The sequence below is a fragment of the Mesoplodon bidens genome (genome assembly GCF_964165515.1).
Source record: "Mesoplodon bidens genome assembly, chromosome: 7".
Classification (NCBI taxonomy): domain Eukaryota; kingdom Metazoa; phylum Chordata; class Mammalia; order Artiodactyla; family Ziphiidae; genus Mesoplodon; species Mesoplodon bidens.
The window spans coordinates 37,742,982-37,766,942 of NC_138164.1; the positions used below are offsets into that span (position 1 = coordinate 37,742,982).

Consider the following 23,961-nt stretch of genomic DNA (forward strand, 5'->3'; position numbering starts at 1 on the left):
CTCGCTCAGAGTACCTGTACCGCTGCAGAAATTTCTGTTGAACAGAGCTGCCTTACAGCTGGGTAACTCTCAGAGTACCGTTAAGATTGCACTGGAAGAATCTAAACTCGAGGCGAGGAGGCCAGTTGTCACAGTCCAGCTTGCATGTTAGAGGGACTGGAGGACAGGCGTGAGACCACCGAGTGTGAGGGAGGGAGCAGGGCGGCCGCTGAAGGTGCCTCTGAGGCTTGGGGACGGGAACGGGGGTTGTTCATGCAGAACACAGATAAGGGCAGAGTCCAAGGCTGGACTTGGCTTTTGCAGCACATGAAAAAGGCTGCTGACATAGAAGTCCGAGCATGTTTAGACCTGGGAGAAAACTAAGGCCCAGAGAGCTTAGATGACTTTTCCAAGGTAACAGAGCTGGGTAGAGGCTCTTCCACTGGACCACACTACTCAGAAGAAAGCTCTTAAGGGCTTTTCTGGGTCTTTTATTAGATCCCTGTGATCCCCCTCTTCAGATCCCTAAAAAAACAGCCTGTGAATTTGTTTCAGCACAAAAACTTTCCATTTATTTATGAGAGTTTGCCTCATTTCCTGTTAGTGCCAGGGCCCAGGGCTCAGCAGGTGCATCCAAGAATTGAGCAGCTGCAAGGCCTACACTGGCCAGCCAAGGGTAGCGTGGAGCACGCCCAAGCTTACCGTGCGTTGACTGTTACCCAAGCAAGGGGGGAAAAGTAGGCAAGCTTCTCCACTTTAAATACCTTCCTTGGCAGGCTGCAGTTCTTAATAGACATTGCTTTAGCAAGCCTCCAGAGAGGTTACCACCAGTGAGTGTGCTCAAAGTGGTAACGACAAACAGTTATGATAATAAACCCAATCATAACATTTCCAAGTACCCATCACGAGTTATTAGAACGAGACTGTACGGCGGACATTCCCGTCCACCTTTCCTAGGTTACAACAGTACTTAACACACTCACAGAGCCCTTAAGCACTATTCCAAACATTGAATCCCCACAATAACTCTATGCAGTGATACTAGTATCATCATCCCCATTTGACAGATGAGGACACTGAGTCACGGAGCAGTGAAATAACTTTCCGAGTGTCGTACGGCTTGTTTGGGACCGATCTGGGATGGGAGTGTGCGGTAGAACATAGTTGAGCCCCGGGTGCAGAGCTCGGCCCTTTCCCGTAGGGGGCAACTCCCTGTGAGTTTGCCTCCACCCTGTGCATGCCTGTGACCCCTTCTGCTGGGCTGCAGCTGTCCCTACCCCTCAGGGACTCCCCCACTGCCATTAGCAGCCCCCCCAGAAGAGTTTCCCCAGAGGGCATGATGATCACATTAGCAGCAAGCCCACGCTTTCATCATCCTTTCAGGTGGAAGAGAAGCTTCGGGAGGATTCCAGAAGGAAATTGCTTCAGCTGCAAGAAATGAGGAACAGAGAAAACCTCATTAAAGCCAATTTGGAAAGGGCAGTAGGTCAGGTAGGCGTGCTGCAGAGCCCCTTCACGGGCCCGTGCTCTCCATGGAATCCCGCACCCAAGCGGCCGGCAGGGATGAATGAAGAGGAAGACGGCCTGGCTTAGTTCACCCGCTTATCTCAGGGGCAGGGCTTTGTGCGGCTTCCGCGTCCCCGTGGATTTCACTAAAGAGGCTTTTCCTTCTGGGAAGCTGCCCACTCCAGTGTTTGCTGTTGCCTGAGACCCTGACCAAGCAGCCAGTCCCAGCTCATGGCCCACGCCAGTGAACCAGCTGTGAGGTTCCCTCTTGGGAAGGGTTTGAGCTCTTGACCCCGGTGGTGTTTCTAGCACTTTCTCCTTCACATTTTTTGTCCTGACATTTACAGCGATCTTTCTTCCTCTGGGACCCCAAACAGATGCTACAGTCAGTGTCCCCAGGGAAATGCCACATTTCTGTTTGTTTGTTTGTTTGTTTGTTTGTTTTGTTTGGCCGAACCGCGTGGCTTGCCGGATTTTAGTTCCACGACCAGGCATGGAACCCGTGCCCCCTGCAGTGGCTGCGTGGAGTCTTAACCACTGGAGCGCCAGGGAAGTCCTGTCACTTTTCTTAATAAAGTAAAGCCCAGAATACCACAGCTTATGCCAGGTGGAGGTGGGCAGGGTGGGGAGTGGGCCATTTCCCAGGACTCTGACCCAAGATGGCCCAGTGGCCCTTCCTCTGACACGTGGCACAGACATGAGGGCCAGAACATGCAAACGAACCTTCACCAAAGGCTAAGGGAGAGCAAACGAGAACCCAAGATGGGGCACTGGCCCTCCAGAACACAGCCCACCGAGGGCAGCCCATCTTGGACCCCCTCCACAAGGCATCCTCTCCTGGCAGCCACGGCTCCAGGGGGACCAAGAACGTTTTGCGTGTATGTGTTTGTGCTTTTCTTTTTCTGGGAGAGTGAGTCCACCTCGTCACTCATTGGATGCTCAGAAGGATCTGTAAACCACCAAAAAAGGTTAAGAACCACGATCCTTAAAGGAGCCCTCCGTCCCACCCAGCTCAGCTCCCAAAGCCCTTGCATTTGGTAGCATCCAAGCCTGAACCATCAGTGTGACCGGAATTTGTCCCACGCACTGAACTTCAGAGGCAACCACAAGTTAAATGACGATGCTGACCCTCAGGCAGGTTTGAAAGCCTCTTCAACCAACTTCCACACCATCACCCCCGGTGTCCTTTCTCCTGCAGAGTGCCGACCCCTTAGCAAGGCAGAGAGCCCGCCAGCCTGGGCTTCCCTCCGTGCACCTGGGCTACCCCTCACCTTGCTGGCACTCTGCACCCACGGCGCACACCCGCCTTGAGGGCATGATCTGCGCCACTTGCTGAGCACCTGGTCATGGCTCTGGCCAGGGGTCATCCAGGAAGACCCTCAGAGACTCTGAGATTCCTCCAGGTCTAGACTCGAGAGAGAAAGGACGAACAAGGCTTCTCTGCGCTGCCTGGGCCTTCCTGCTTCACCCCCTTGTCTCCACAGCCCGCTCCCAGCCTGAGGTCCTGCCCTTCCCCAGGCCAGTGACCACAGGACTCAGCCCACCGTCCAGCAGGACCTGTCCCTCCCCACCCCCACCCCCCACCCAGCAGTCCTGTAGGGCGCCTCTGGTGATAACGCGGGCCATTGCCCACAGGGCCCTCTACATAACCTCTTCCTCGGGCGAGCTAGGACCCTCCCTTGGCCATGAAACCAGCAGACGACCCAGAGTCCCTCCAATCACCCAGCTGGCTTCCAGCAGGATGACTGCAGAGGTGTCCTTAGGAGAGTCACAATTCCTCTACTTGGCTTCCCAGAGCTCCCTGGTGTGCAGCAGACTCCTGTGTCTTAGGACCTGTTCACGTTCTCATTGATTGTGTGGCCCTTGTGGTCCTTCAGGGCTCTGTTTTAGAGCCTTTCATGACCACATTTTGCCAGTGAGCCAAAAACCCAGGCCAAGGGCCATCACGTTGGGAAATTTCCAGAGAATCTTGGGCTTCTTTGCCGTTCAAGTCTCATGAGCCTGGGGCATCTTGAACTCGTCATTCTAGAAGCCCTGATTTAATTTAACTGCGTTGTTTCATCATCCGTAATATGAAGACACCAGCATCAGGGAGGCACTCAGTAAAAACTGGCTGAACTGAAGGAGAGGACTTTGAACATCTGACTTGACAGGTGTTTCTGTTCTAAGCATTCAATGAATGTTTATTGAGTGCCTGCTGTGTGCCAGGCACTGCACCAGGCTCCGGGGACCTGGAGAGGAATACAGGAGACATCGTCTTCAGGACACAAGGTCTAAGGCACAAAACGGCAGCAGGCAGCTCCTCCTTCTCTCCCCAGGCGCCCTTGCTGATGACACGAGTTACCTGGGCTGACAGCCTCAATGTTTATCTCACATCCTGGTGGCAACGTAGCAATTACGGAAAGCACTCCTAGCCCTGGACTTCCCACTGGATAATTGGCAGCAAGTGGCTCTTCCGAGAGCCCAAGACGTGTGTGTGCTGACCGTGTGCGTCGGCTAGGTTAAGCGGGCACACCTGAAAAGTCATTAAAACCTGCTGTCCCCCTCTCTTGTGTGGGCACTGCCCCTTCCGGTGAGAGGTGAAGGTGTTAATTACCCATAATGACCACTAAAGGCGTGCAGAGCCTTCTCACCGATTTCTCCCAGACCCAGCGATGGAGGCGCCTCCCCCAGCCTTGCAGCTGCAGCTGTGCCACTCACCTCATCCCCTTCCCTTTCTTTGTGCTGCAGCTGGAGCTTTTCAGAGGTCAGGTCCTCAAGGCCACTTGCGGACGCGTGAAACCGTTCCAGGACAAACCCGTCTCCAATCAGCAGGCTCGTCTCTCTTCCCCACTTTCTCCTTCAGGGACCCGGGGCTCCAGACACTGGGAGCATATGTTCCTGTTTTTTGTTGGTGGCACATAATTTTCACACTGTTGCTACTCCATAAAGATTTGTTTTGATTTTCTGGGAATTCCTGGCTTTTCAAGTAAAAGCCAGTTAAACTCCCTTGTAGTGTTTCTGTGAAAATCAAATTAAACCACCCAGGACTGTGTCTGGTCGGCAGACCCGCACGGTGAACCTCCGTTAGCCCCGCGAGGAAAGGGGCGGCCTCAGCATGGACGGTGCGTCCTCGCTCGCTCGTTCCTCCTGAAGTGGCAGATGGCAGTGAGGGTGGGCCTCTGGCTGTAACGATGCCTTATTATCCTTCCGTTTATCCTCTCCAACCCTGGGTGTCAGCGCACGGGTCACAAGATCACACCACGGGCTGCTCTCAGACGACCTCCTTTTTAGGAGCCCACAGCATCAGGCTCAGCGTGATGAATCCCTCCCAGAATGCAGAAGAATCTAGAACACACTCGTGGCCACATGACAGGCCTTTGGCTCTTAAAAAACCATCTCTGATCCTGGGAAACATGCCCCGGTGACAGAGCCAATATCCACCCTCCAGAGCCATCCCCAAAACACGCCAGGACCTCCCTCCTCCGAGCTTAAGCTGAAGCCCTCCATGTCCCCTCCCCCCAGAGCCACCCTGCATTTTAATTAATTAATTAATTAATTTTTGCTGGGTTGGGTCTTCGTTTCTGTGCGAGGGCTTTCTCCAGTTGCGGCGAGCAGGGGCCACCCTTCATCGCGGTGCGCGGGCCTCTCACTATCGCGGCCTCTCTTGTTGCGGAGCACAGGCTCCAGACGCGCAGGCTCAGTAGTTGTGGCTCACAGGCCCAGTTGCTCCACGGCATGTGGGATCTTCCCCGACCTGGGCTTGAACCCGCATCCCCTGCATTGGCAGGCAGACTGCCAACCACCGCACCACCAGGGAAGCCCCACCCTGCATTTTAAATCTTTTTTTTTTCTTTTCCTCACCAGTTACTAGAAAAGAGCACCAGGGTCACAGAGGACAATATCAACGTTTGGCAGAAAAAGCGGACCCTGCAGAAGGAGACCCAGCTCAGCAGCTGCAAAGAGGAGGAAATCACCCAGAACATCAAGAAGCTGAAGACATCCTTAGACAGTTGCCAGGTGCCCCCTTCTCCATTCCTCAAATGTCCCCTGTGTCTCATTTTTGTGCTCCTTGTTCAGGAAATTGTCCAGCTCTGCTTTTAGTCCACCTTTTCTCTTGTTGGAGAAATCTGTTTGAGATCAGAAAACAAAGGACCTCCAGAAATGCCTCCCAGGTGAACTTGGTGTGGCCAAGGAGAAGCTGCCCGACACACTCCAAGTACTGCCTTTGGGAGGCCCCAGACCCCGGGGAAAATAAAACAGCCCCGTGTTATTTCCAGAGAAACCAAAGAAACATTCTGCTCTTTATTTGCAGTTTTCTTTTCTGTCCCAGCAGTGGAAGGCTGCTCTTACCCTTATTGGACCAGAGGGTCTGGCAGAGCCCCCACTTCATGGCTCCCACGCAGGGATCCAGCTTATCACATCAGGCAGCTGCTTCTGCTTTCTCTGGAAATATGCAGCTGCTATCTGGGGAGTCTGGGCAAATATTGGCTTGTCAGCACTCTTTCAAGTCGGGAAACCGCACTTTATGACCAGCTTGTGTGTTGATCTCAGCAGGAATTCTGTAACCAAATTTGCTTCCCCTTTCAGCCAAATCGCCCTTGGCAATTTGGGTTTGGAATTGCCTATACCTAAACAAAGGGTCTCTTTGACCATCCAGAGTCCCAATTAGAGTGCACGTGAAATAAAAGCTGCCTCCTTCCTTCCGCCCCCCCCAAAAAGGGAAGTAGAACTTGGCCGTCACAGGGCGGCCAACATACGGCTCTGCCTGCTTCACGGGCCCGTCAAGAACACTGCTCTGTGCGGGTCACAAGCGTCAGGTGCTATTTCTGGCGATGGTGCCCGGGCTCCTCACGACCTCATCTCTTTCCAGGCATGCATGACAATGTCTTGCTGTAGCAATGACCTGAAGAAGGAGGTCGACCTCCTGCAGCACCTGCAGGTGAGCCCACCTGTCTCAGGGCTCCAGAAGGTGGCACTGGACATCTTGCGCCTGTCACTGTCCTGGCTGGAGGAAACGGAGCATCTCCTCCACGAGGTGGGGATCCAGTTCTGCAGCTCCGACAAAGGTGATTGAAACTCTTTTCTCACATAGTTACATGACTGAAATATTGCGTTGAATCTGATCACGATGGGACATCTGTTGAGGGAGGCTTCTTAGGTATGTGGCCAAGTGTTCCCTTCTCCAGACTTCACTTTGCTTCACCACTTGAGAAGCAGTGTTCCTGGAAACAAGTACACAAGTGCGACGTGATTACTGGAGAAAAAGGAGACGTGACAGAGTCAACAGGAAAAATCGAAATTATGCTCAATCTTCTCTCTCAGAAGTAACCCTATATATACATAGAGAGAGCAGAGACGTTTTTCAGAGCAGTTTTATGTTCATGGCAAAATTGAGAGGATGATACAGAGATTTCCCAGGTACCCCCTGTCCCCACTCATACACAGCCTCCCCCATGTATCAGCATCAGCACCAGAGAGGTACAGTTGTCAGGACTGATGAACCTACATTGACACATCCTAATCACCCCAAGTCCATGGTTTATATTAGGGTTCACTCTTTTTCATTTTAATTTTATTGGAGTGTAGTTGATTTACAGTGCTGTGTAGGGGTCACTCTTGGTGTTGTACATCCTATGGGTTTGGGCTTGGACAAATGTGTGATGACATGTATCCACCATTATAATATCATACAGAATCGTTTCACTGCCCTGGCCTTTCTCGCCTTCTGAGATGGCCCACGCTCTGTCTGTGGAGTGTGTTTCTCTCTAAATAAGTCCACGTCTTACCTATCACTTTGTCTCTCACTGAATTCTTTCTGCGATCAGACATCAACAACCTGAGCTTCATTAAGTCCTGAGACCAGCAGGTCCACCAATAATGAGGCCCACCCCGGGGAGGACCCAGAGGCCCTATAAATCACGATGCTCCACCGGGAAGATGGTCCAGTCCTGAAGGTGCCTTTGATCCCAAATCTACTGCCCTAAGCAGAAGCCAGGGAGCATGGTGGGGGACGTGGTTCAGATCAGGCCATCTCTGAGCAGATTGGTGGATTCTGTGCACAAAGTCCTGGTATTAGGTCAACTCGATTTATGAGTTTCACTTCTCAGGTCACTCTGTAACTACACAGTAACAGAAAGGACAGAGAATTCATTAAAAGCCACCTGTGGAGTCCATAGAGGGGAAGTGGGGTGGGTGAAGTTACAGATCAGGGACGTGGTAATAAAGCAAAATGATGATAACCCATAAACCCAAATATCTAGAAACTGATATTCTAGAAATTGAGGAAAGTAAAGCTACAAGTTTAACAAAATAAAAAGAAGCAAAGGAGAAGCCAACTTCAAAGCCAGCCTATGCAATTCCTCCAGGGCAGCGCACATTTGTCTGATTGAAGCCTGGCCCTGCTGTTCTTCAGTGCCTTCCTATTAGTGCCTTAAGTAATCAACATCTCCAGTAATCCCTCTGCAGTGTTCAGGAATTCAACTCGTCATGGGGAAACCTGTGGTTTGACGACTTATGTTTTTAAGAAACCTTCTTTTCTTTTCAAAACTGGACATTTTTATTTCAAATAAAAGAACCTATCCCCCCCAAAAAAAAGAATAGTTTCACTGCCCTGAAAATCCTCTGTGCTCCCTCCCAGCCCCCGCGCAGCCCCTGGCAACCACAGATCTTTTTACCGTCGCCATAGTTTTTGCCTTTTCCAGGATATCATGTAGTTGGAATCATACAACTTTTCAGATTAGTTTCTTTTATTTAGTAATATGCATTTTCGTTTCCTCCAAGTCTTTTCATGGCTTGATAGCTCTTTTTTTCTTTTTAAGTGCCCAATAATATTCCATTATCCATTCACCTACTGAAGGACATCCTGGTGGCTTCCAAGTTTTGGCAGTTATGAATAAAGCTGCCATAAACGTCCACGTGCAGAGTTTTGTGTGGACATGTTTTCAACTCCTTTGAGTAAATACCAAGGGCGCGGTTGCTGAATCGTGTGGTTAGAGTACATTTAGGTGTTTTTTTAAATTAATTTATTTTATTTTATTTATTTTTGGCTGCGTTGGGTCTTCATTGCTGCGCATGGGCTTTCTCTAGTTACCGCAAGTGGGGGCTACTCTTCCTTGTGGTGCAGGGGCTTCTCATTGCAGTGGCTTCTCTTTTTGCATTGCGTGGGCTCTAGGTGCGCAGGCTTCAGTAGTTGTGGCACGCGGGCTCAGTAGTTGTGGCTCACGGGCTCTAGAGCACAGGCTCAGTAGTTGTGGCACACAGGCTTAGTTGCTTCGTGGCATGTGGGATCTTCCCAGACCAGGGCTTGAACCTGTGTCCCTTGCATTGGCGGGCGGATTCTTAACCACTAGGCCACCAGGGAAGTCCGTAGAGTACGTTTAGTTTTTAAGAAAACCACAAAACTCTTTTCCAAAGTGGCTGTTTTGCGTTCCCGCCAACAATGAATGAGAGTTCCTGTTGCTTCACATCCTCACTAGCGTTTGGTATCGTCACTACTATCATATTTTGTGTGGAACTTCCAGGGCATTTTCCCATGGAAAGAGCTGTGTGATTCTAGGCAAGTTACTTCCCCTCTCTGTGCCTGTTTCTTTACCTGTAAAATGGGGATAATAGGGAATACTCACCCCTTAGGATTTTTGTGAGGATTAAAATGCATTGATATATGTAAAGTACTTAAAATAGTACCTGGCATAAAATAGGCACTACCTATACACATGTATTGATTTATTTAACTTTACAAAAGAATAATGTCATATTATACCCAATTTCCTTTAGTTTCATTCCTAACAGTACATCTGGAGCACCCTTCAATGTCAATACACACAGATCTACATCATCGCTGTCACTGATGGCAAGGAACCCCATTCTGAAGGATGTACCATAATTTATTTAGCCAGTCCTCTATAATGGGCATTTAAGTTGCTTCCAGTTTTTCACACTTAACAGATGAGGCTGACATAAATATTATTCACACATACCTGTTCATCTTATCTTTATCATCCTAGATGTGGAAGGATATGAACCACTTTCATTCAACAAAGATTTATCGCAGGCCTCCTAGATACCAGGCACAGTGCAGGTTGGAAATATAATGGGGTCAGAAACAGGTAGAATTCAGGTTATGGGGTATATGGATGTTGGCTGTAAAATTCCTCCCTCTTCACTGTACATTTGAAATCTTTCATTATAAAATATTGGGGAACTAACAGGCACTCTCCCTGTGCTTGTAGATCTTAGGGTCTCAGGGAGGAATAGGGTGGGGCCTTAACTGAAAAATCACTCACATGGTTAAAACTTTAATCATGACAGTTGCTTTGAAGGAGAAGTGCAGGGCTCTGACCTGGTCAGGGACGGCAGGGCACCTGCAGGATGCATAGGAGTTATTTGCCAAAGAGGGGAGGGGAGGGCATTCTGGGTGGAGGGAGCAGCGTGGTGGGATCGCAGGAAGCATGGAAAACTCACGGGACTAAAAGAAATGGAGGCGGAGGGCAGGGACTGGTGAAGGAGGTCCACAGGGGCTGTATCATGGTGTGGCCGGGGGCTTGCAGAGCGCTGGTAAGAAGCTCTGCTTTAACCTGAGAGCAGAGAGAAGCCCACGAAAGGTTTTAAGTAAGGAACTGATGGAACAGGCTTGCATTTGGAGACAGTCATCTTGGCCACGAGTGGAAAATGTACAGGAAGGTGGCCAGCACAGAACCCCGGGAGAGCAGTTAGGAGGCTGTCACAAGACACGATGGTGGCCCTCACTGTGGCAATGGAGGGGACGGAGCAAGAGAGAAGATTCCAGGGGCATTTAAGAGATGAATCAACAGGCCTCAGTGATGGAGTTAGATATGGCTAGAAGGGAAGTGATGGAGAGAAAGGGGGCTACAGGTCTCCAGGTTTCTGGCTTGTGTTAAAAGTACAGATGTGGTTCCTTCACTAAAATCCAGAGTAAAGAATGCCACAGGAGGACCAGGTTTGAGAGGGAAGATGAGTGTGAGGTGCCTGTAGACATCCAAAGTGAGGTGCCAAGGACGCAGCTGTCACCCTGGATATCCAACCGTATCAGTGATGTGGCCCCGGAACCCAGAAGAACATGTGCCACATAGCGGGTGCTTAGTCAGATGGGATGGATGGACGGGTGGATGGATGGATGGTGATTAAAGCCATACGTGTGAATGGTATCACTAAGAAGGAAGTATTGAATGAGAAGGGAGAGCCCAGGGCCACACCTGGGAAACTCCAACATTTATCGTTGATACTTCTTGCCAAAGCGCTCTCCAGAGAGGCTGCACAAATTTGACATTCTTACAATAATGAATGAGAATAGAGGAGTGATTTTCAACTCTGGTGATTAAACAACCCCAGCCAGGATATGTCTAAGGTAATCCAGAAGGTGGTGTGAATTTCTTTTAAACGTGTTTAAAAAGAAAGGCAAGGCTTCCCTGGTGGCACAGTGGTTGGGAGTCTGCCTGCTAATGCAGGGGACACGGGTTCGAGCCCTGGTCTGGGAGGATCCCACATGCCGTGAAGCAGATAGGCCCGTGAGCCACAACTACTGAGCCTGCGCGTCTGGAGCCTGTGCTCAGCAACGAGAGGCCGCGATAGTGAGAGGCCCGCGCACCGCGATGAAGAGTGGCCCCTGCTTGCTGCAAGTAGATGAAGCCCTCTCACAGAAACAAAGACCCAAGACAGCCAAAAAAATAAATAAATAAACAAATGTGGGGTTTAAGAAAAAAAAAAGTATTAAAAAAGAGAAGGCAAAATCAAGATTAACTTTTCTGTAAGTGCCTGCCCCTCACAGATAGCATAGAGAACAGGGGCGCTGCATTTCTCCCGGCAACCCAGACCCTCCCCAACCCCTGTATTACTGTTGTTGTACTCATGGCAGAGTCTGAGTGTGCATGAAACCAAGAGAGATGTGGCCCACAATTCTAGCTGTTCTTCAAAATCAGAACTAAAACAAGGAAAGACCATGATCTCTATCCTAGTAATAGCGGGGCCAAGCAATGTGTGCACTGTCCCCTCCCCAGGCTTCAGGAGTCACTGAAGCCTCTGTCTCTAAATCTAGTCATACATTCCCGTAAAGAAACATGGGTTGCGAAATTAAGCCATCATGGGCTTCCCTGGTGGCGCAGTGGTTGAGAGTCCGCCTGCTGATGCAGGGGACACGGGTTCGTGCCCTGGTCCGGGAAGATCCCACATGCCGTGGAGCAGCTGGGCCCGTGAGCCATGGCCGCTGAGCCTGTGTGTCCGGAGCCTGTGCCCCGCAATGGGAGAGGCCACAACAGTGAGAGGCCCACGTACTGTAAAAAAAAAAAAAAAGAAGCTGGCTCAAAAGCTTTTTATGTGTTAGACCACCATGATAAGTGACTCAAGGTACTTCCCATTACTGAGGCCAGCAGGGGATCCCCGAGTCACTCATCACCATACACAAACAGTCCTAAGAGCCTTCTGTGTTCACAGTTCCTAAGAGGAGGGTAGGAACGATGGTTTGTTTAACTCCTCCTGGGTACTTGTCACTGTGTTAGTTGTTTTACATGTACTGTGTACTTTCATCTTCCAACAGCCCAATGAGCCAGGTACTATTGTCATCTTTATTTTGCAAGTAAGGAAACTGAGTATCAATAACATTAAGAAACTTGCTCAAAGTCACACAGCGGGTACATGGTAGGGTCAGGACTCAAACTGAGGTCGTTGTGATCCTAGCACTTGTGATTTTTCTGTGACCCCACATGCCCTCTGAAGATCCAGAGGGGTACCAGGTACATGCCCAGTTCCTAGAGGACAGGTTCTGTCGTTAACTTGAACAGAGACAAACCTGAGAGTTTCATTCCCTGGAGTGAAGGGTGTCTGATGCGCGCCGCGGGCCTCGCCCCAGCAAAGCCCCATTTGCATTAGAGCAAATAAGTCTGAGTTCAGGCTTTGGAGACCAGCTGCTAAGGTGTGACTATCAAGTGTGCGCTTACTCATTGTGTGAGCAGGTCTCGACTTCTGTGTGCCTCTGTTTACTTGGTTATAAAATGGGGTTAAGATCTCACCAGGTAGTTGTGAGGATTAAACGACGTGGTACCCAAATCATGGGGTCACACATAAGCCTTAGGAAACGGTAGCTGCCATCCGCATCAGCCTTGAATACTTGTTGATTGAATGTGAACTAAATGTGGATGGCAAGCAGATGGGTATGCGCACAGGCAGGGCAGCTTGATTTACTCACGCCGAGGTGCCTTTACCTGTGACCCCTGCCGCATCTCTATTTGACAGCTAGTCAGATTTTCTTAGCCGTGAGCACTCAGTTCTCTTCCCAGGCCTTCTTCCTCGGCTCTTGACAATGGGCTGCATTTCCTAGCTGCCGAGTGGTAAAGCTGGGACTCAATCCAGGTCCCTCTGACCTCAAAGCCCCTGCTCTGAACCACCATACTACCTGCCTTTTAAAATATTGTCCTAAGGGAAAAAACGCATGTAACGAGCTAGGTCTGTAAAATCCTGAAATAAATCCCTCAGGGAAATCCAGGTTGAGTAACTATTGTTGGATCATGTCATGAGCAACCCAGGAGATTGGGGTCACTACTAAAGATCTGATTGGTTAAGATATCACCTAACACCTGTCAGAATGGCCGTCACCAAAAAGAACACAAATAACAACTGTTGGCGAGGATATGGAGAAAAGGGAACCCTTGTACACTGTTGGTAGAAATGTAAATTGGTGTGGCCACTACGGAAAACAGTTTGAAGGTTTCTCAAAACACTAAAAATAGAACTACCACATGATCCAGCAATTCCACTCCTGGGTATTTATTCCCCTAAAATGGAAAACACTAATTCAAAAAGATACATGCACCCCAATGTTCACAGCAGCATTATTTACCATAGCCAAGACATGAAAGCAACCTAAGTGCCCATCAACAGATGAGTGGATAAAGAAGATGCAGTAGGGAATTCCCTGGCGGTCCAGTGGATAGGAGTTGACGCTTTCACTGCTACGGCCCAGGTTCAGTCCCTGGTTGGGGAACTAAGATCCCACAAGCTGCATGGTGTGGCCCCCCCAAAAAATAGATGTGATATATATATATATATATATATATATATATATATATATATATATATATATATATATATATGCAGTGGAATACTACTCAGCCATAAAAAGAATGCAATTTTGCCATTTGCAGCAACATGGATGGACTTGGAGGGTACTATGCTTAGTGAAATAAGTCAGACAGAGAAAGACATATACTGTATGATACCACTTTTATGTGGAATCTAAAAAATAAAACTAGTGAATATAACAAAAAAAAAGAAAAAGACTCACAGATATAGAAAACAAACTAGTGGTTACCAGTGGGGAGCAGGAAAGGGGGAGGGACAAGTTAGAGGTAGGGAAATAAGAGGAACAAACTACTGTGCTCACTTCAGCAGCACATATACTAAAATCGGAACAATACAGAGAAGATTAACATGGCCCCTGTGCAAGGATGACACGGAAATTCATGAAGCGTTCCATCCTTTTGTGACCGGAATGGGAAGGAAATTCAAAAAAGAGGGGATATATGAATACATAGAGCTGATTCACGTTGCTGTACAGTTGAAACTAACACAACATCGTAAAGCAGCTATACTCCAATTTAAAAAAAAGAGGTACAAACTACTATGTATAAAATAAATAAGCTACAATGATATATTTTACAGCACAGGGAATATAGCCAATATATATTTTTTTAATTTCAGTTTTTCCTAACTTTTTTTTAATTCTTTTCTTTTTTTTTTAAACCCCACATTTGTTTATTTATTTATTTTTTTGGCTGTCTTGGGTCTTCGTTTCTGTGCGAGGGCTTTCTCTATTTGTGGCAAGCGGGGGCCACTCCTCATTGTGGTGCGCTGGCCTCTCACTATCGCGGCCTCTCTCGTTGCGGAGCACAGGCTCCAGACGCACAGGCTCAGTAGTTGTGGCTCACAGGCCTAGGCGCTCCGCGGCATGTGGGATCCTCCCAGACCAGGGCTCGAACCCGTGTCCCCTGCATTAGCAGGCAGACTCTCAACCACTGCGCCACCAGGGAAGCCCATAGCCAATATTTTATAATAGCTATAAATGGAATATAACCTCTAAAAATTGTGAATCACTATGTTGTACACCTGAAACATGCAATATTTTACATTGACTATATCTCAATTAAAAAATAAAAAAGCTGTGACCTAAAAAAAAAAAATCTGATTGGTGAAGGATTACTGTGTGGTCCCACTGGAAGACAGGAAACATGTAAGGAGGACCTTAAAAGTCAGCTCCCCTCTCCTCCTGCCTGGTTTCTCAGCTTCTTTTGATAAGGGAAAGAAAGGACTTTTTACATTGATCTTTGCAAGCTCAGTTGATTGTGTCTATGTCTGCAAGATTTTGTTGCAAATAAAAGGATTCCCTGCATACATAGAAAATCGCTCTTTCTCAGATATCCAAGATATGCAGTATTTTTATGTGAAAAAAAAGAAAGTTGTAATACAATATGCACAGTGTTCTCCCTTTTTTTTCTTTTTTTTAATTCAAATGCCAATATCCGACCACAGGTGAAATCTGGAGGAAAAGACATAAAAGTGTTGAGAGTATTATCCCAGCATGATGAGACTGCATGAGCCATGACTTTCACTCAGTCATTCAACAACTATTTATTGCAGCCCTACTGTGTGCCGGCCACTGAGGATACAGCGGGGGGACACTTTCCACTTTATGGGTTTCTGCCCTGTTTGGATTTGTGTAACAGGCATGTGTAACTTTTGTATCCAGAACTATAATCAAGAATTGCTTCTTCTCCCAAAGAAGAAAATCCCTCTTTCCAACAGCCCAAGTCCGCATCACCCATCTCTGCCATCTCGGGATCCGCCCAGCGCCCCTCTCCTCACGCACCCTTCACATCAGCCAGCCCAGCCCTTCACTCTCCAGCCTCTAGTCTCTCTGAAAAGAGAATGACAGACCTAGGTCTGAATTCTGATCCTACTGCTTACCAGCTCCATAGCTTAACCTTGCTGGGTGTCTGTGTCTCACCTATAAATGCAAACACATTTCCTTGCTGGGCTGTTTGTAATGATCAGAAAATATCACGTGTTAAACTTCTGGCATGGTGCCTGGCACACGGCAAGTGGTTAATACTGAATAGCTATTATTATAATATTATTATTCTCACTCTTCCAAGCTGGAAATTCTCAACAAGTGGCATTGTCAGAGGTCAAGGGCCCAGGCACGAGCCGGTTCAGCTCCCCTCCTGTCTCTCTCCACACCCATCTTTCCTCCTTTCCCTCCATCTTCCCTCACTAACGTTCTCTTTCCAAATGCAGCTCTTCCCTCCCTGAGTCTCCCCTTCTCTCCCCCTCCCAGACGACCTTGTGCACAAGCTCCTGAATCACGACCTCCTTCTTCAGTGTCTAAAGCCTCCCACTCCATCTTTCTCCTTCGTCATCAAACATGCGCTTCAAGCTGGTGCATCTTCACTGGGACCACTGCTTCTTTAGCTCCTTTTCTACTGCTTGTACTCCTGTCCCACTAAGACCTTGAAGTGCATTACACCCTGTGTGCTCACCACCAACTTCCCACATTGTCTTTGCCTCTTTGGCAACTGACGTGGCCCCCCTGCACTGAAGCCCCAGCTTCCTCCCACCACCATGTTCTCTCTGGCCTACCCAACCCTCTCGGTTTGCTTTCTTGAAACCCTCTCATCTTTGATAATTACAGCTTGGGTGGGTGATGCTCCTGGCAGCCAGTAGGTGGAGGCCAGGGATGCTGCTAAACGTCCTACGGTGCCCAGGACGGCTCCCACAACGAGGACTGTCCAGCCCAACACGTCGAGATGCTGCAGTTGAGAAATGCTGCTGGCTCCTTCGTCTCTAATACATCCCGGTTATTTTTCTGAAAAAAAAAATCACCCTTCATTAAGCCAGCTCACTGCTCCATCAGAAGCTGAAATAGCAGTGACTCAGACCCTGGAGTCACACCACTGTGATCCCAAGCCCTGGCTCAGCCATTTGCCAGCTGTGTGGCGTCCAGCAGCCACAGGTCTCAGAGCCCGACCGCCTCGTGTGTAAAAGGAGGCGATGGCGGGACAGCACAGTGGGGTGATGCGTTGATTGCTTGGCAGAGGGCCGGGCACACAGGTCACACTTGTGACATTTCAGTGATGTTTAAATCAAGTTTATACTCTTTAGGCTACTGTTCTAGGCTGGCCACAAACTGAGCTCAGCTTTCCATCCCGACTCTTCCCTCTACTCCTCCCCTCCCCCATCATCTGCTCTAACCCAGTTAAGCTCTTCCAGAACATGCACTGCATTTCCCCACCTCTCATCCTACCTCCTGCCTTCACCCCCCATATTAGTTTCCTATGGCTGTTCTAACAAATTACCACAAACTTAGGGGCTTAACAAAACTCATATTTATTCTTTTACAGTTCTGGAGGCCAAAGGTCCAAAATCAGTTTCGCTAAGGTAAAGGCAAGGGGCTGGTTCCTTCTGGAGGCTCTAGGAAAGAATCCGTTTCCTTGCCTTTTCTAGTCTCTAGACTGGAAAAGGCGAGGAAATAAAAATTCCCCGCTTTCCTTGGCTCACGGCAGAGGAGCACCTTCAACTCTCTGCTTCTGTCACAACACCGTCTCTGTCTGTAGTCAGACTCCCTGTGTCTGCTTCTTGTAAGAACCCATGCGCCTATGTTGGGTCCCCCCAGCTAATCCAGGATAAGCCCGCATCTCAAGATCCTTACCCTCATCACATCTGCAAAGGTCCTTCTGCCCTGTCAGGTAATGTTCATAGGCTCTACGGATTAGGAGCCAGACATCTTTGGGGGGGAGGCATCATTCACCCAACCACCTCTTCCATTCTGACACGCCATCCCCTCCAACTCTGCATACCCACGCGTGCCCACGCCCAGTGGGGCCTCAGCCAAGCAGTGATCACACCAGGTGAATGATGGCGCCTCCCCTGGGACTCTTTCATAGACGGATGCTGTGCAAGGACCAACCTTGGGGAACTTCCCAGGATAAATACCCTGTTTAGAGGGAATAGGGCTTTCAAGAAACCAAGCTTGCTGCTGGGTGGAGCCCTGGGCTAGGACACAGAAGCCTGGGTTCAAGTCCATCCTCACACCTGTGGCTGAAGGTTCCCCCTCAGTGCCCCCGCCCTGGGAGGCTGCAGCCTCATATGAGCTGTGTGGCCTTGGACAAGTCATTTCACCTCTCTGGGCCTCGATGCCTCACCTGCCAAGGGAGGATGGTGAGCTAATTAGTACTGGCCTGTGGTAAGGGTCCAGTAAATAGCAGCTGTGACTTTTACATGCAGTAACTTCTTCCTGAGCCTTTCTTTTGAGTGTAAACTTTTTCTTTTATAGATCACAAGGACCACATGGATGGATCATTTCTAGACTTAAAGACCCTCGGGATAGAAAAAAATGTTCGGAAAATATTGGATGTAAAACCTGACTTGCCAACTTTTTCAAGAGTAGAGATCGGAACGGTAACCAAAGAAACTTTGTCTCTGCATTGACTGACACGTGGGGAGGGTGGGCATGAGGACAGACACGAGCCGTGTGCCCTGGCACCACTGTATACATCATTGGTTCGAGGCCAGGTCCTCCCTGATGGGCTGGCACCTGTATGGACTGGTCGTTGCCTGGCCGTAATAGTGATCCAATGTTTGAATAGAAAGGCGGCTTCCCATCATGTACAGCATGATATAGCATTGCACTGATGCTGGCCAGGTCAATCTCTGGGCCCTCCTTTTCACATCACATGTTATATTCTGCAGAAAATATCCAACAAGCTAATGTACAACATTATGTCATGAGCTTGCCTAACACTTGCTTTTTGCTATAAACTGAAAAACATGAACACATAAAGGGCAGCAGAAGGGAGCCATGATGATTAAGAAGACACAAGTTCTAGAATCAGAGACCTGTGTCCTAATCCCAGCTCTGCAAGCTCTGTGACCTTGGGCAGCCTCCTAACCTTTCTGGGACTTCATTTCCCAGCTGTAAAATGATGATGGAAAAATTAAAGGAGATCATCATGTAAAGTGATTATCCCAGTGCCTAGCTCATAGCGAGCACTTTAATAGATGATAGTTATTATTGTCAAACAGTATTTAAAGAGTATTATCCAAGAAAACCTTCCTTTCTTAGGGAGCATAGTTTGTGTTTTCCAGGATTTTCAGAAGTAATTTGATTGTTAGGTTGAAGGTGCCGTGTATCCTAAATGGATGTTTGATCAGGTGTTTGACTGACACATGACAATGGACAGCTCAGGTCAGCGTGGCTTGCTGCGGCAGCTAGTCTAAACCAGCTTTTGGAAAACATAATAAAGCCATCCTCTCTGTACCAGCATTTTCTCCTACAATTTTTCTAGACATTTGCTCACACGTCTAGAGATGTGAGTCTTCAGAAACGTGTTGGTCTTCCTGGTAAAATCGAATCTTCCTTCTCTGAGGTTGGGAGTAGAGGGATTGTCTCCAGGTGGGGAGCTCAGCTGGATCTCACGTCCTGATGGTCCTGCTTCCAAGATTGACCTTCCCCTTGGCAACAAGCCCTCATCCCACCACTGACACCACAGAGCAGGAAACCTCCCAACTCTCAATCCTCCAAGGTTGGCAGTAATTAAATGAAAGAGCAGGAGGAAGAATAGCTGACATCTGTGAACTGCTTAATGTGTGCCAGGCGTTGAGCTCCATGCCGGCTCCATGCCTTATGTCATTTAACCATCGTAGCAGCCTTGTGTCATAGTTACTATTTTTGTCCCCATTTAACAGATAAGAAAAATTAAGGCTTCAGGAGGTCAAGTACCTCACCCAAGGTCACAGAATAATGATTGAAGACACACCAGCGGTGTGTCCCTGGTGGTCTGTCTGCGAGCCTGCAGAGACCGTGTGGGGACTGTGTGCTTGGATCCTGTAGCCCAGGCTCTTCCTTAGTGACCCTCCCCTCAGGAAAAGAGGGGGCGTCTGGAGCGGTACAGAGGATGCAGCTCAGGGTAGCTGAAGACACTGAGCAGCATCTCAGGTTCTTTTTGCAGCAGATCTGCCCAGTTTATTGTCATCTTCAGATACCCTCTTTTATTCTCATCTCCATAGATACATAGACAAATATGTCCACTCTTATCTATCACAGTCACTTTGGGGGACATTATAGTTTTTTAGTTGTTTTGTTTTTAATCTCAGAGGTTTTCAGGGTAGTGCCAACAAATGCTAGGGCTAAGAGGTGCTCATGGCAAGCATTAAAAGCCAATTTAGTTTTTAAGGAGGCTTATTATGGTTATTTGTAGTCGTTCAGATCGGGTAACCTATTCAGACTGGTGGCCATTCCATGCAGTCATTTGGGCTTCCAGCAGCCAGCTGGCTGGTTGGGGTCTTAGGGAGATGCAGCTACAAACACTATCTGCATTGTCTCTGGAAAGGGTCTGAAGTGATGCCCACCCACCAGGTTTCAGAGCTAGGAGAAGGTTGGGCCAAATTTTGTGAGGGTATGGTTTCTGCTGCACAGAAATGAGATTCCTTTAATAAAAAGGAGGGAGGCTATTTTCCACTTAACCTTCATTCGTTCATTCAACAAACATGCCCACTATGCACCACTCGGTGCCAGGTGCCATGCTGGGCACAAGGAGGGAGATAGTGAGCAAAAGCCACATGGTCCCCATTTTTCTGGAGCTTGTCTTCTCAACATCAGCGGTACTGATTTTTTGAGCCAGGTAACTCTTTGTTTGGGAGACTGCCCTATGCATCGTGGGGTGTTTAGCAGCATCCTTGTCCTCTACCCACTAGACGCCAGCAGCAATTATGACACCCACAAATGTGTCCAGGTATTGCTAAATGTCCTGGAGGGGGTAGGGTGGCCAGAGTCACCCCCGGTTAAGAACCACTGGCCTAAAGTGAAGACAGACGAGACGGTGGCCAAAGAACGGCACAAGTGATGCATCATTTCAAAGGCAGTCGTGCTCTGAAGGGGTAGGAACACAGTCATAAAGAAAGCAGTTCACAGAGTCAGAGTGGATTTAAAACCAACTCTCTTGGCATGGACATATATACACACACACGCTACCAAAGGTAAAATAGATAGCTAGTGGGAAGCAGGTGCATCGCACAGGGAGAGCAGGTCGGTGCTGTGTGTCTACCTAGAGGGGTGGGATAGGGAGGGTGGGAGGGAGACGCAAGAGGCAGGGGATATGGGGATATATGGATACGTATAGCTGATTCACTTTTTGATACAGCAGAAACTAACACAGCATTGTAAAGCAATTATACTCCAATAAAGATGTTAAAAAAATTAACTCTCTCAAATTATTCTTTAGTATCTTTCCGGTTCTTCCATTATTCTTTGGGTTATTCTTCTGGATGTAGAAAATCATAATGGAATGCCAAGAGAGTTTTTCTTCTTTTTTTTATTTCAGCCTCAAAATGGCCTTTCCAGCCCAGGGTCCATCATGGTCTCTGAGAAGTTAAGGAAAATGGATGTGGCTGACGCTTTAGATCTTAGTGAAAAGCTGGTAGGTATACCCAGCATCAGTCCCCTCCTGTCCAAACGTGCGTGCCCTGCAGATAGTTTAAACATCAACTCCACATACATGTTTAGTTGTTACAGTAGCTCCATGAGACCCATCTCCTATCCCAGCATGGGCTGGAAATTGCAGAGCCCAATTCCTTGGAAGACTGGGTAGTAAGAATGAATGTTTATGTCTGTTGTCATTCCCCCTCCCCACTTCCCCCCAATTCTCAAAAAGGCATAGTGTAAATGGATGCGGGGGAAAATGAAAGTCGAACTAAAAACCCCAAATGCACTCATTTGCAAAGCATGTGTTTCTTCTCTGCAACTGCAGAAAATGAATGAAACACAATTAGACGTTTGCCTCCTCAAAGTGGCCACCAGCGGTCTTGGGCCAGGCCTCTTACCTGCGAAATGCTTTCTCGTCGTAGTACATGGACATGAGCAAAACCCTCGGGACTTTGATGAACATCAAAGGTATGTCAGGTCACGTGTCCATGAAACACCTCTCCCCAAAAGAGAGGGAGAGAGTCTACCAGCTTCGACAAACAGACCTGTACCTGGTGTTTGATAAGATCACCCTACTGAAGAACCAGCTGCAGAGAAAAGAAGAGCTTTTGCGACGATACGAGAAGGACATTGAACAGCTCATGTGTGGCCCATGTCTCCGGCAAAAGGCCCAGGCCTCCATTCTCCAGGCTAAACCTCGGTGCAGCTGCAGACCCGTAGGGACCAGGACAAGAGGACAGAGGCCGGGGTGTGGAGGGGGGCAGGCGGGATGGTGACTCAGGGCCTGATGGACCCAAGTCTCTGGGCAAGAAAGCAGCAGTTAAAGTACCCTACTGTTAAGGAATAAGGTGCACCTTTTATAAATGTGTCTGATGTTTCACCATGTGTGTGCTTTTCGTAATTCCATCCTATTTTCAGTGGTATCCGTTCCCCCACCCTCTCTGGGAAATTGGGAGGGGCTGGTAGCATAACCGTTGCCCCCTTCGTGCTGCACGTCCACAGCCAATGGGCTATTTATTCTGCCCTCTAGTCCCCACATCTTCAGCCTTCCCCCCACTTGTAAGGAAACTGCGAAGCCAGGCATATATGGAAGTGTTCTGAGGATCTCCCAGGTCGGGAGCATTGGTGGTGATTGAGAAAGCTGAGAAGAAAAGAGACTTTGTCTCTCCTGTGTGCTCAGGCAGAGCAAAGTGTCGGTTCAGATGTACCAGTCACAGGTGGTAAAGCTGAAGGACGACATCTCCAAAGAGGCCGAAGAAAAGGCGCTGCTGAAGGAGGCCCTGGCGCACATGGAAGAGCGGCTGCACCAGGAGAAGAGGGTCACCAGGGCGATCAGGCAGCAGAAGGTGAGAGGTCCCTGCTCGGAGCAGAGCCTCTGAGGCTGCCCCTCAGCTCCCTTTAGAAACAGCCAACTGAGGCCCCAGTGGGATTCAGGCAGCAAAGAATGCATTCACTCATTTCAAAGGAAGGTGGCAGAATAGCTTTAGCATTAGGCAGACTTAGGTTTAGACTCTTGTTCTGCCATTTACTGTGTGACTTCAGGCAGCTTTTATTTTTTTAACATCTTTATTGGAGTATAATTGCTTTACACTGTTGTGTTCATTTCTGCTGTGTAACAAAGTGAATCAGCTATATGCATACGTATATCCTCAGATCCCTCCCTCTTGTGTCTCCCTCCCACCCTCCTTATCCCACCCCCCTAGGTGGTCGCAAAGCAATGAGCTGATCTCCCTGTGCTATGCAGCTGCTTCCCACTAGCTATCTGTTTTACATTTGGTAGTGTATATATGTCAATGCCACTCTCTCACTTCGTCCCAGCTTACCCTTCCCCCTCCCCATGTCCTCAAGTCCATTCTCTACATCTGTGTCTTTATACCTGGCTGCCCCTAGGTTCATCTGAACATTCTTTTTTTTTTTTTTTTTAGATTCCATATATATGTGTCAGCTTAGCCTCTCTGAGACTCATAGTCTAGGTTGCCTCTATTTTTTTAAACTTTCTTTTTTTTAAGTTAATTTTTATTTTATATTGGAGTATAGTTGATTTACAGTGTTGTGTTAGTTTCAGGTGTACAGCAAAGTGATTCAGTTATACATACACATATATCTATTCTTTTTCAGATTCTTTTCCCATATAAGTTATTACAGAATATTGAGTAGAGTTCCCTGTGCTATACAGTAGGTCCTTGTTGATTATATATTTTATATATAATAGTGTGTATATGTTAATCCCAAACTCTTAATTTATCCCTCCCCACCACATTTCCACTTTGGTAACCATAAGTTTGTTTTCAAAGTCTTTGAGTCTGTTTCTGTTTTATAAATAAGCACATTTGTATCATTTTTTTTAGATTCCACATATAAGTGATATCATATGATACTTGTCTTTGTCTGACTTACTTCACATAGTATGATAGTCTCTAGGTCCATCCATGTTGCTGCAAATGGCATTACTTCATTCTTTTTTACGGCTGAGTAGTATTCCACTGTATATTTGTACCACATCTTCTTTATCCACTCCTCCATCGACATTTAGGCTTCTTCCATGTCCTGGCTGTTGTGAACAGTGCTTTCTGAGACTCATAGTCTAGCTCGTCTGTATTTTTTTAACTTTTGATAATTCGTGTATTTTATCTTGTTCTTTCTATCCAGATAACTATTTCTTCTACCAGTTTTATTGAGACATAATTGACACACAGCACTGTACTAAGCTTAAGGGTGTCCAGCGTCATGATCTGACTTCCCTGCCTCCTGCAATGATGACCACAATCAGTTGAGTGAACAGCCCGAGTGTTTTTAAAGGCGGCGATTCTGATTTTCATTGCTCTGCCAGGTGCCAGGGATACACCGAGGAATAAGCTCTCTGAGAATAAAGATCTGGGTTTGCTCTTCTGAGTAGCCAGAATAGTACCCCAGTCTTTCTGACTTGGGGCTGTGTATTTGTATACGCATGCTTGTGTGTTTGTGTGTCCATGTGAGTATGTGTTGTGTGTTGGCATGTGTGTGTATTTGTA

The 23,961-nt window shown here is 47.9% G+C and overlaps 2 protein-coding genes and 1 pseudogene across 3 annotated transcripts in view; all 3 read left to right on the forward strand.

Annotated features, from left to right (window-relative positions):
* Positions 1-23,961, forward strand: part of LOC308620762 (centrosomal protein of 78 kDa-like) — a 423,604-nt pseudogene that overhangs the window by 216,934 nt on the left and 182,709 nt on the right. The gene's annotated exons all lie outside the window — the stretch shown is intronic.
* The window catches only part of LOC308620064 (forkhead-associated domain-containing protein 1-like), a gene marked incomplete at its 3' end in the record, with an annotated part of 152,088 nt that overhangs the window by 23,199 nt on the left and 104,928 nt on the right, over positions 1-23,961 (forward strand). The window lies entirely within an intron of this gene.
* LOC308620063 (forkhead-associated domain-containing protein 1-like) overlaps positions 1-23,961 on the forward strand; it is a gene marked incomplete at its 3' end in the record, with an annotated part of 37,539 nt that overhangs the window by 3,585 nt on the left and 9,993 nt on the right. The window contains exons 3-8 of the mRNA XM_081239401.1: positions 1,363-1,470; positions 5,332-5,484; positions 6,338-6,533; positions 17,804-17,928; positions 20,850-20,945; positions 21,373-21,504. Coding sequence (XP_081095527.1) covers positions 1,363-1,470; positions 5,332-5,484; positions 6,338-6,533; positions 17,804-17,928; positions 20,850-20,945; positions 21,373-21,504 — 810 coding nt within the window. The remainder of the gene's footprint in view (positions 1-1,362; positions 1,471-5,331; positions 5,485-6,337; positions 6,534-17,803; positions 17,929-20,849; positions 20,946-21,372; positions 21,505-23,961) is intronic.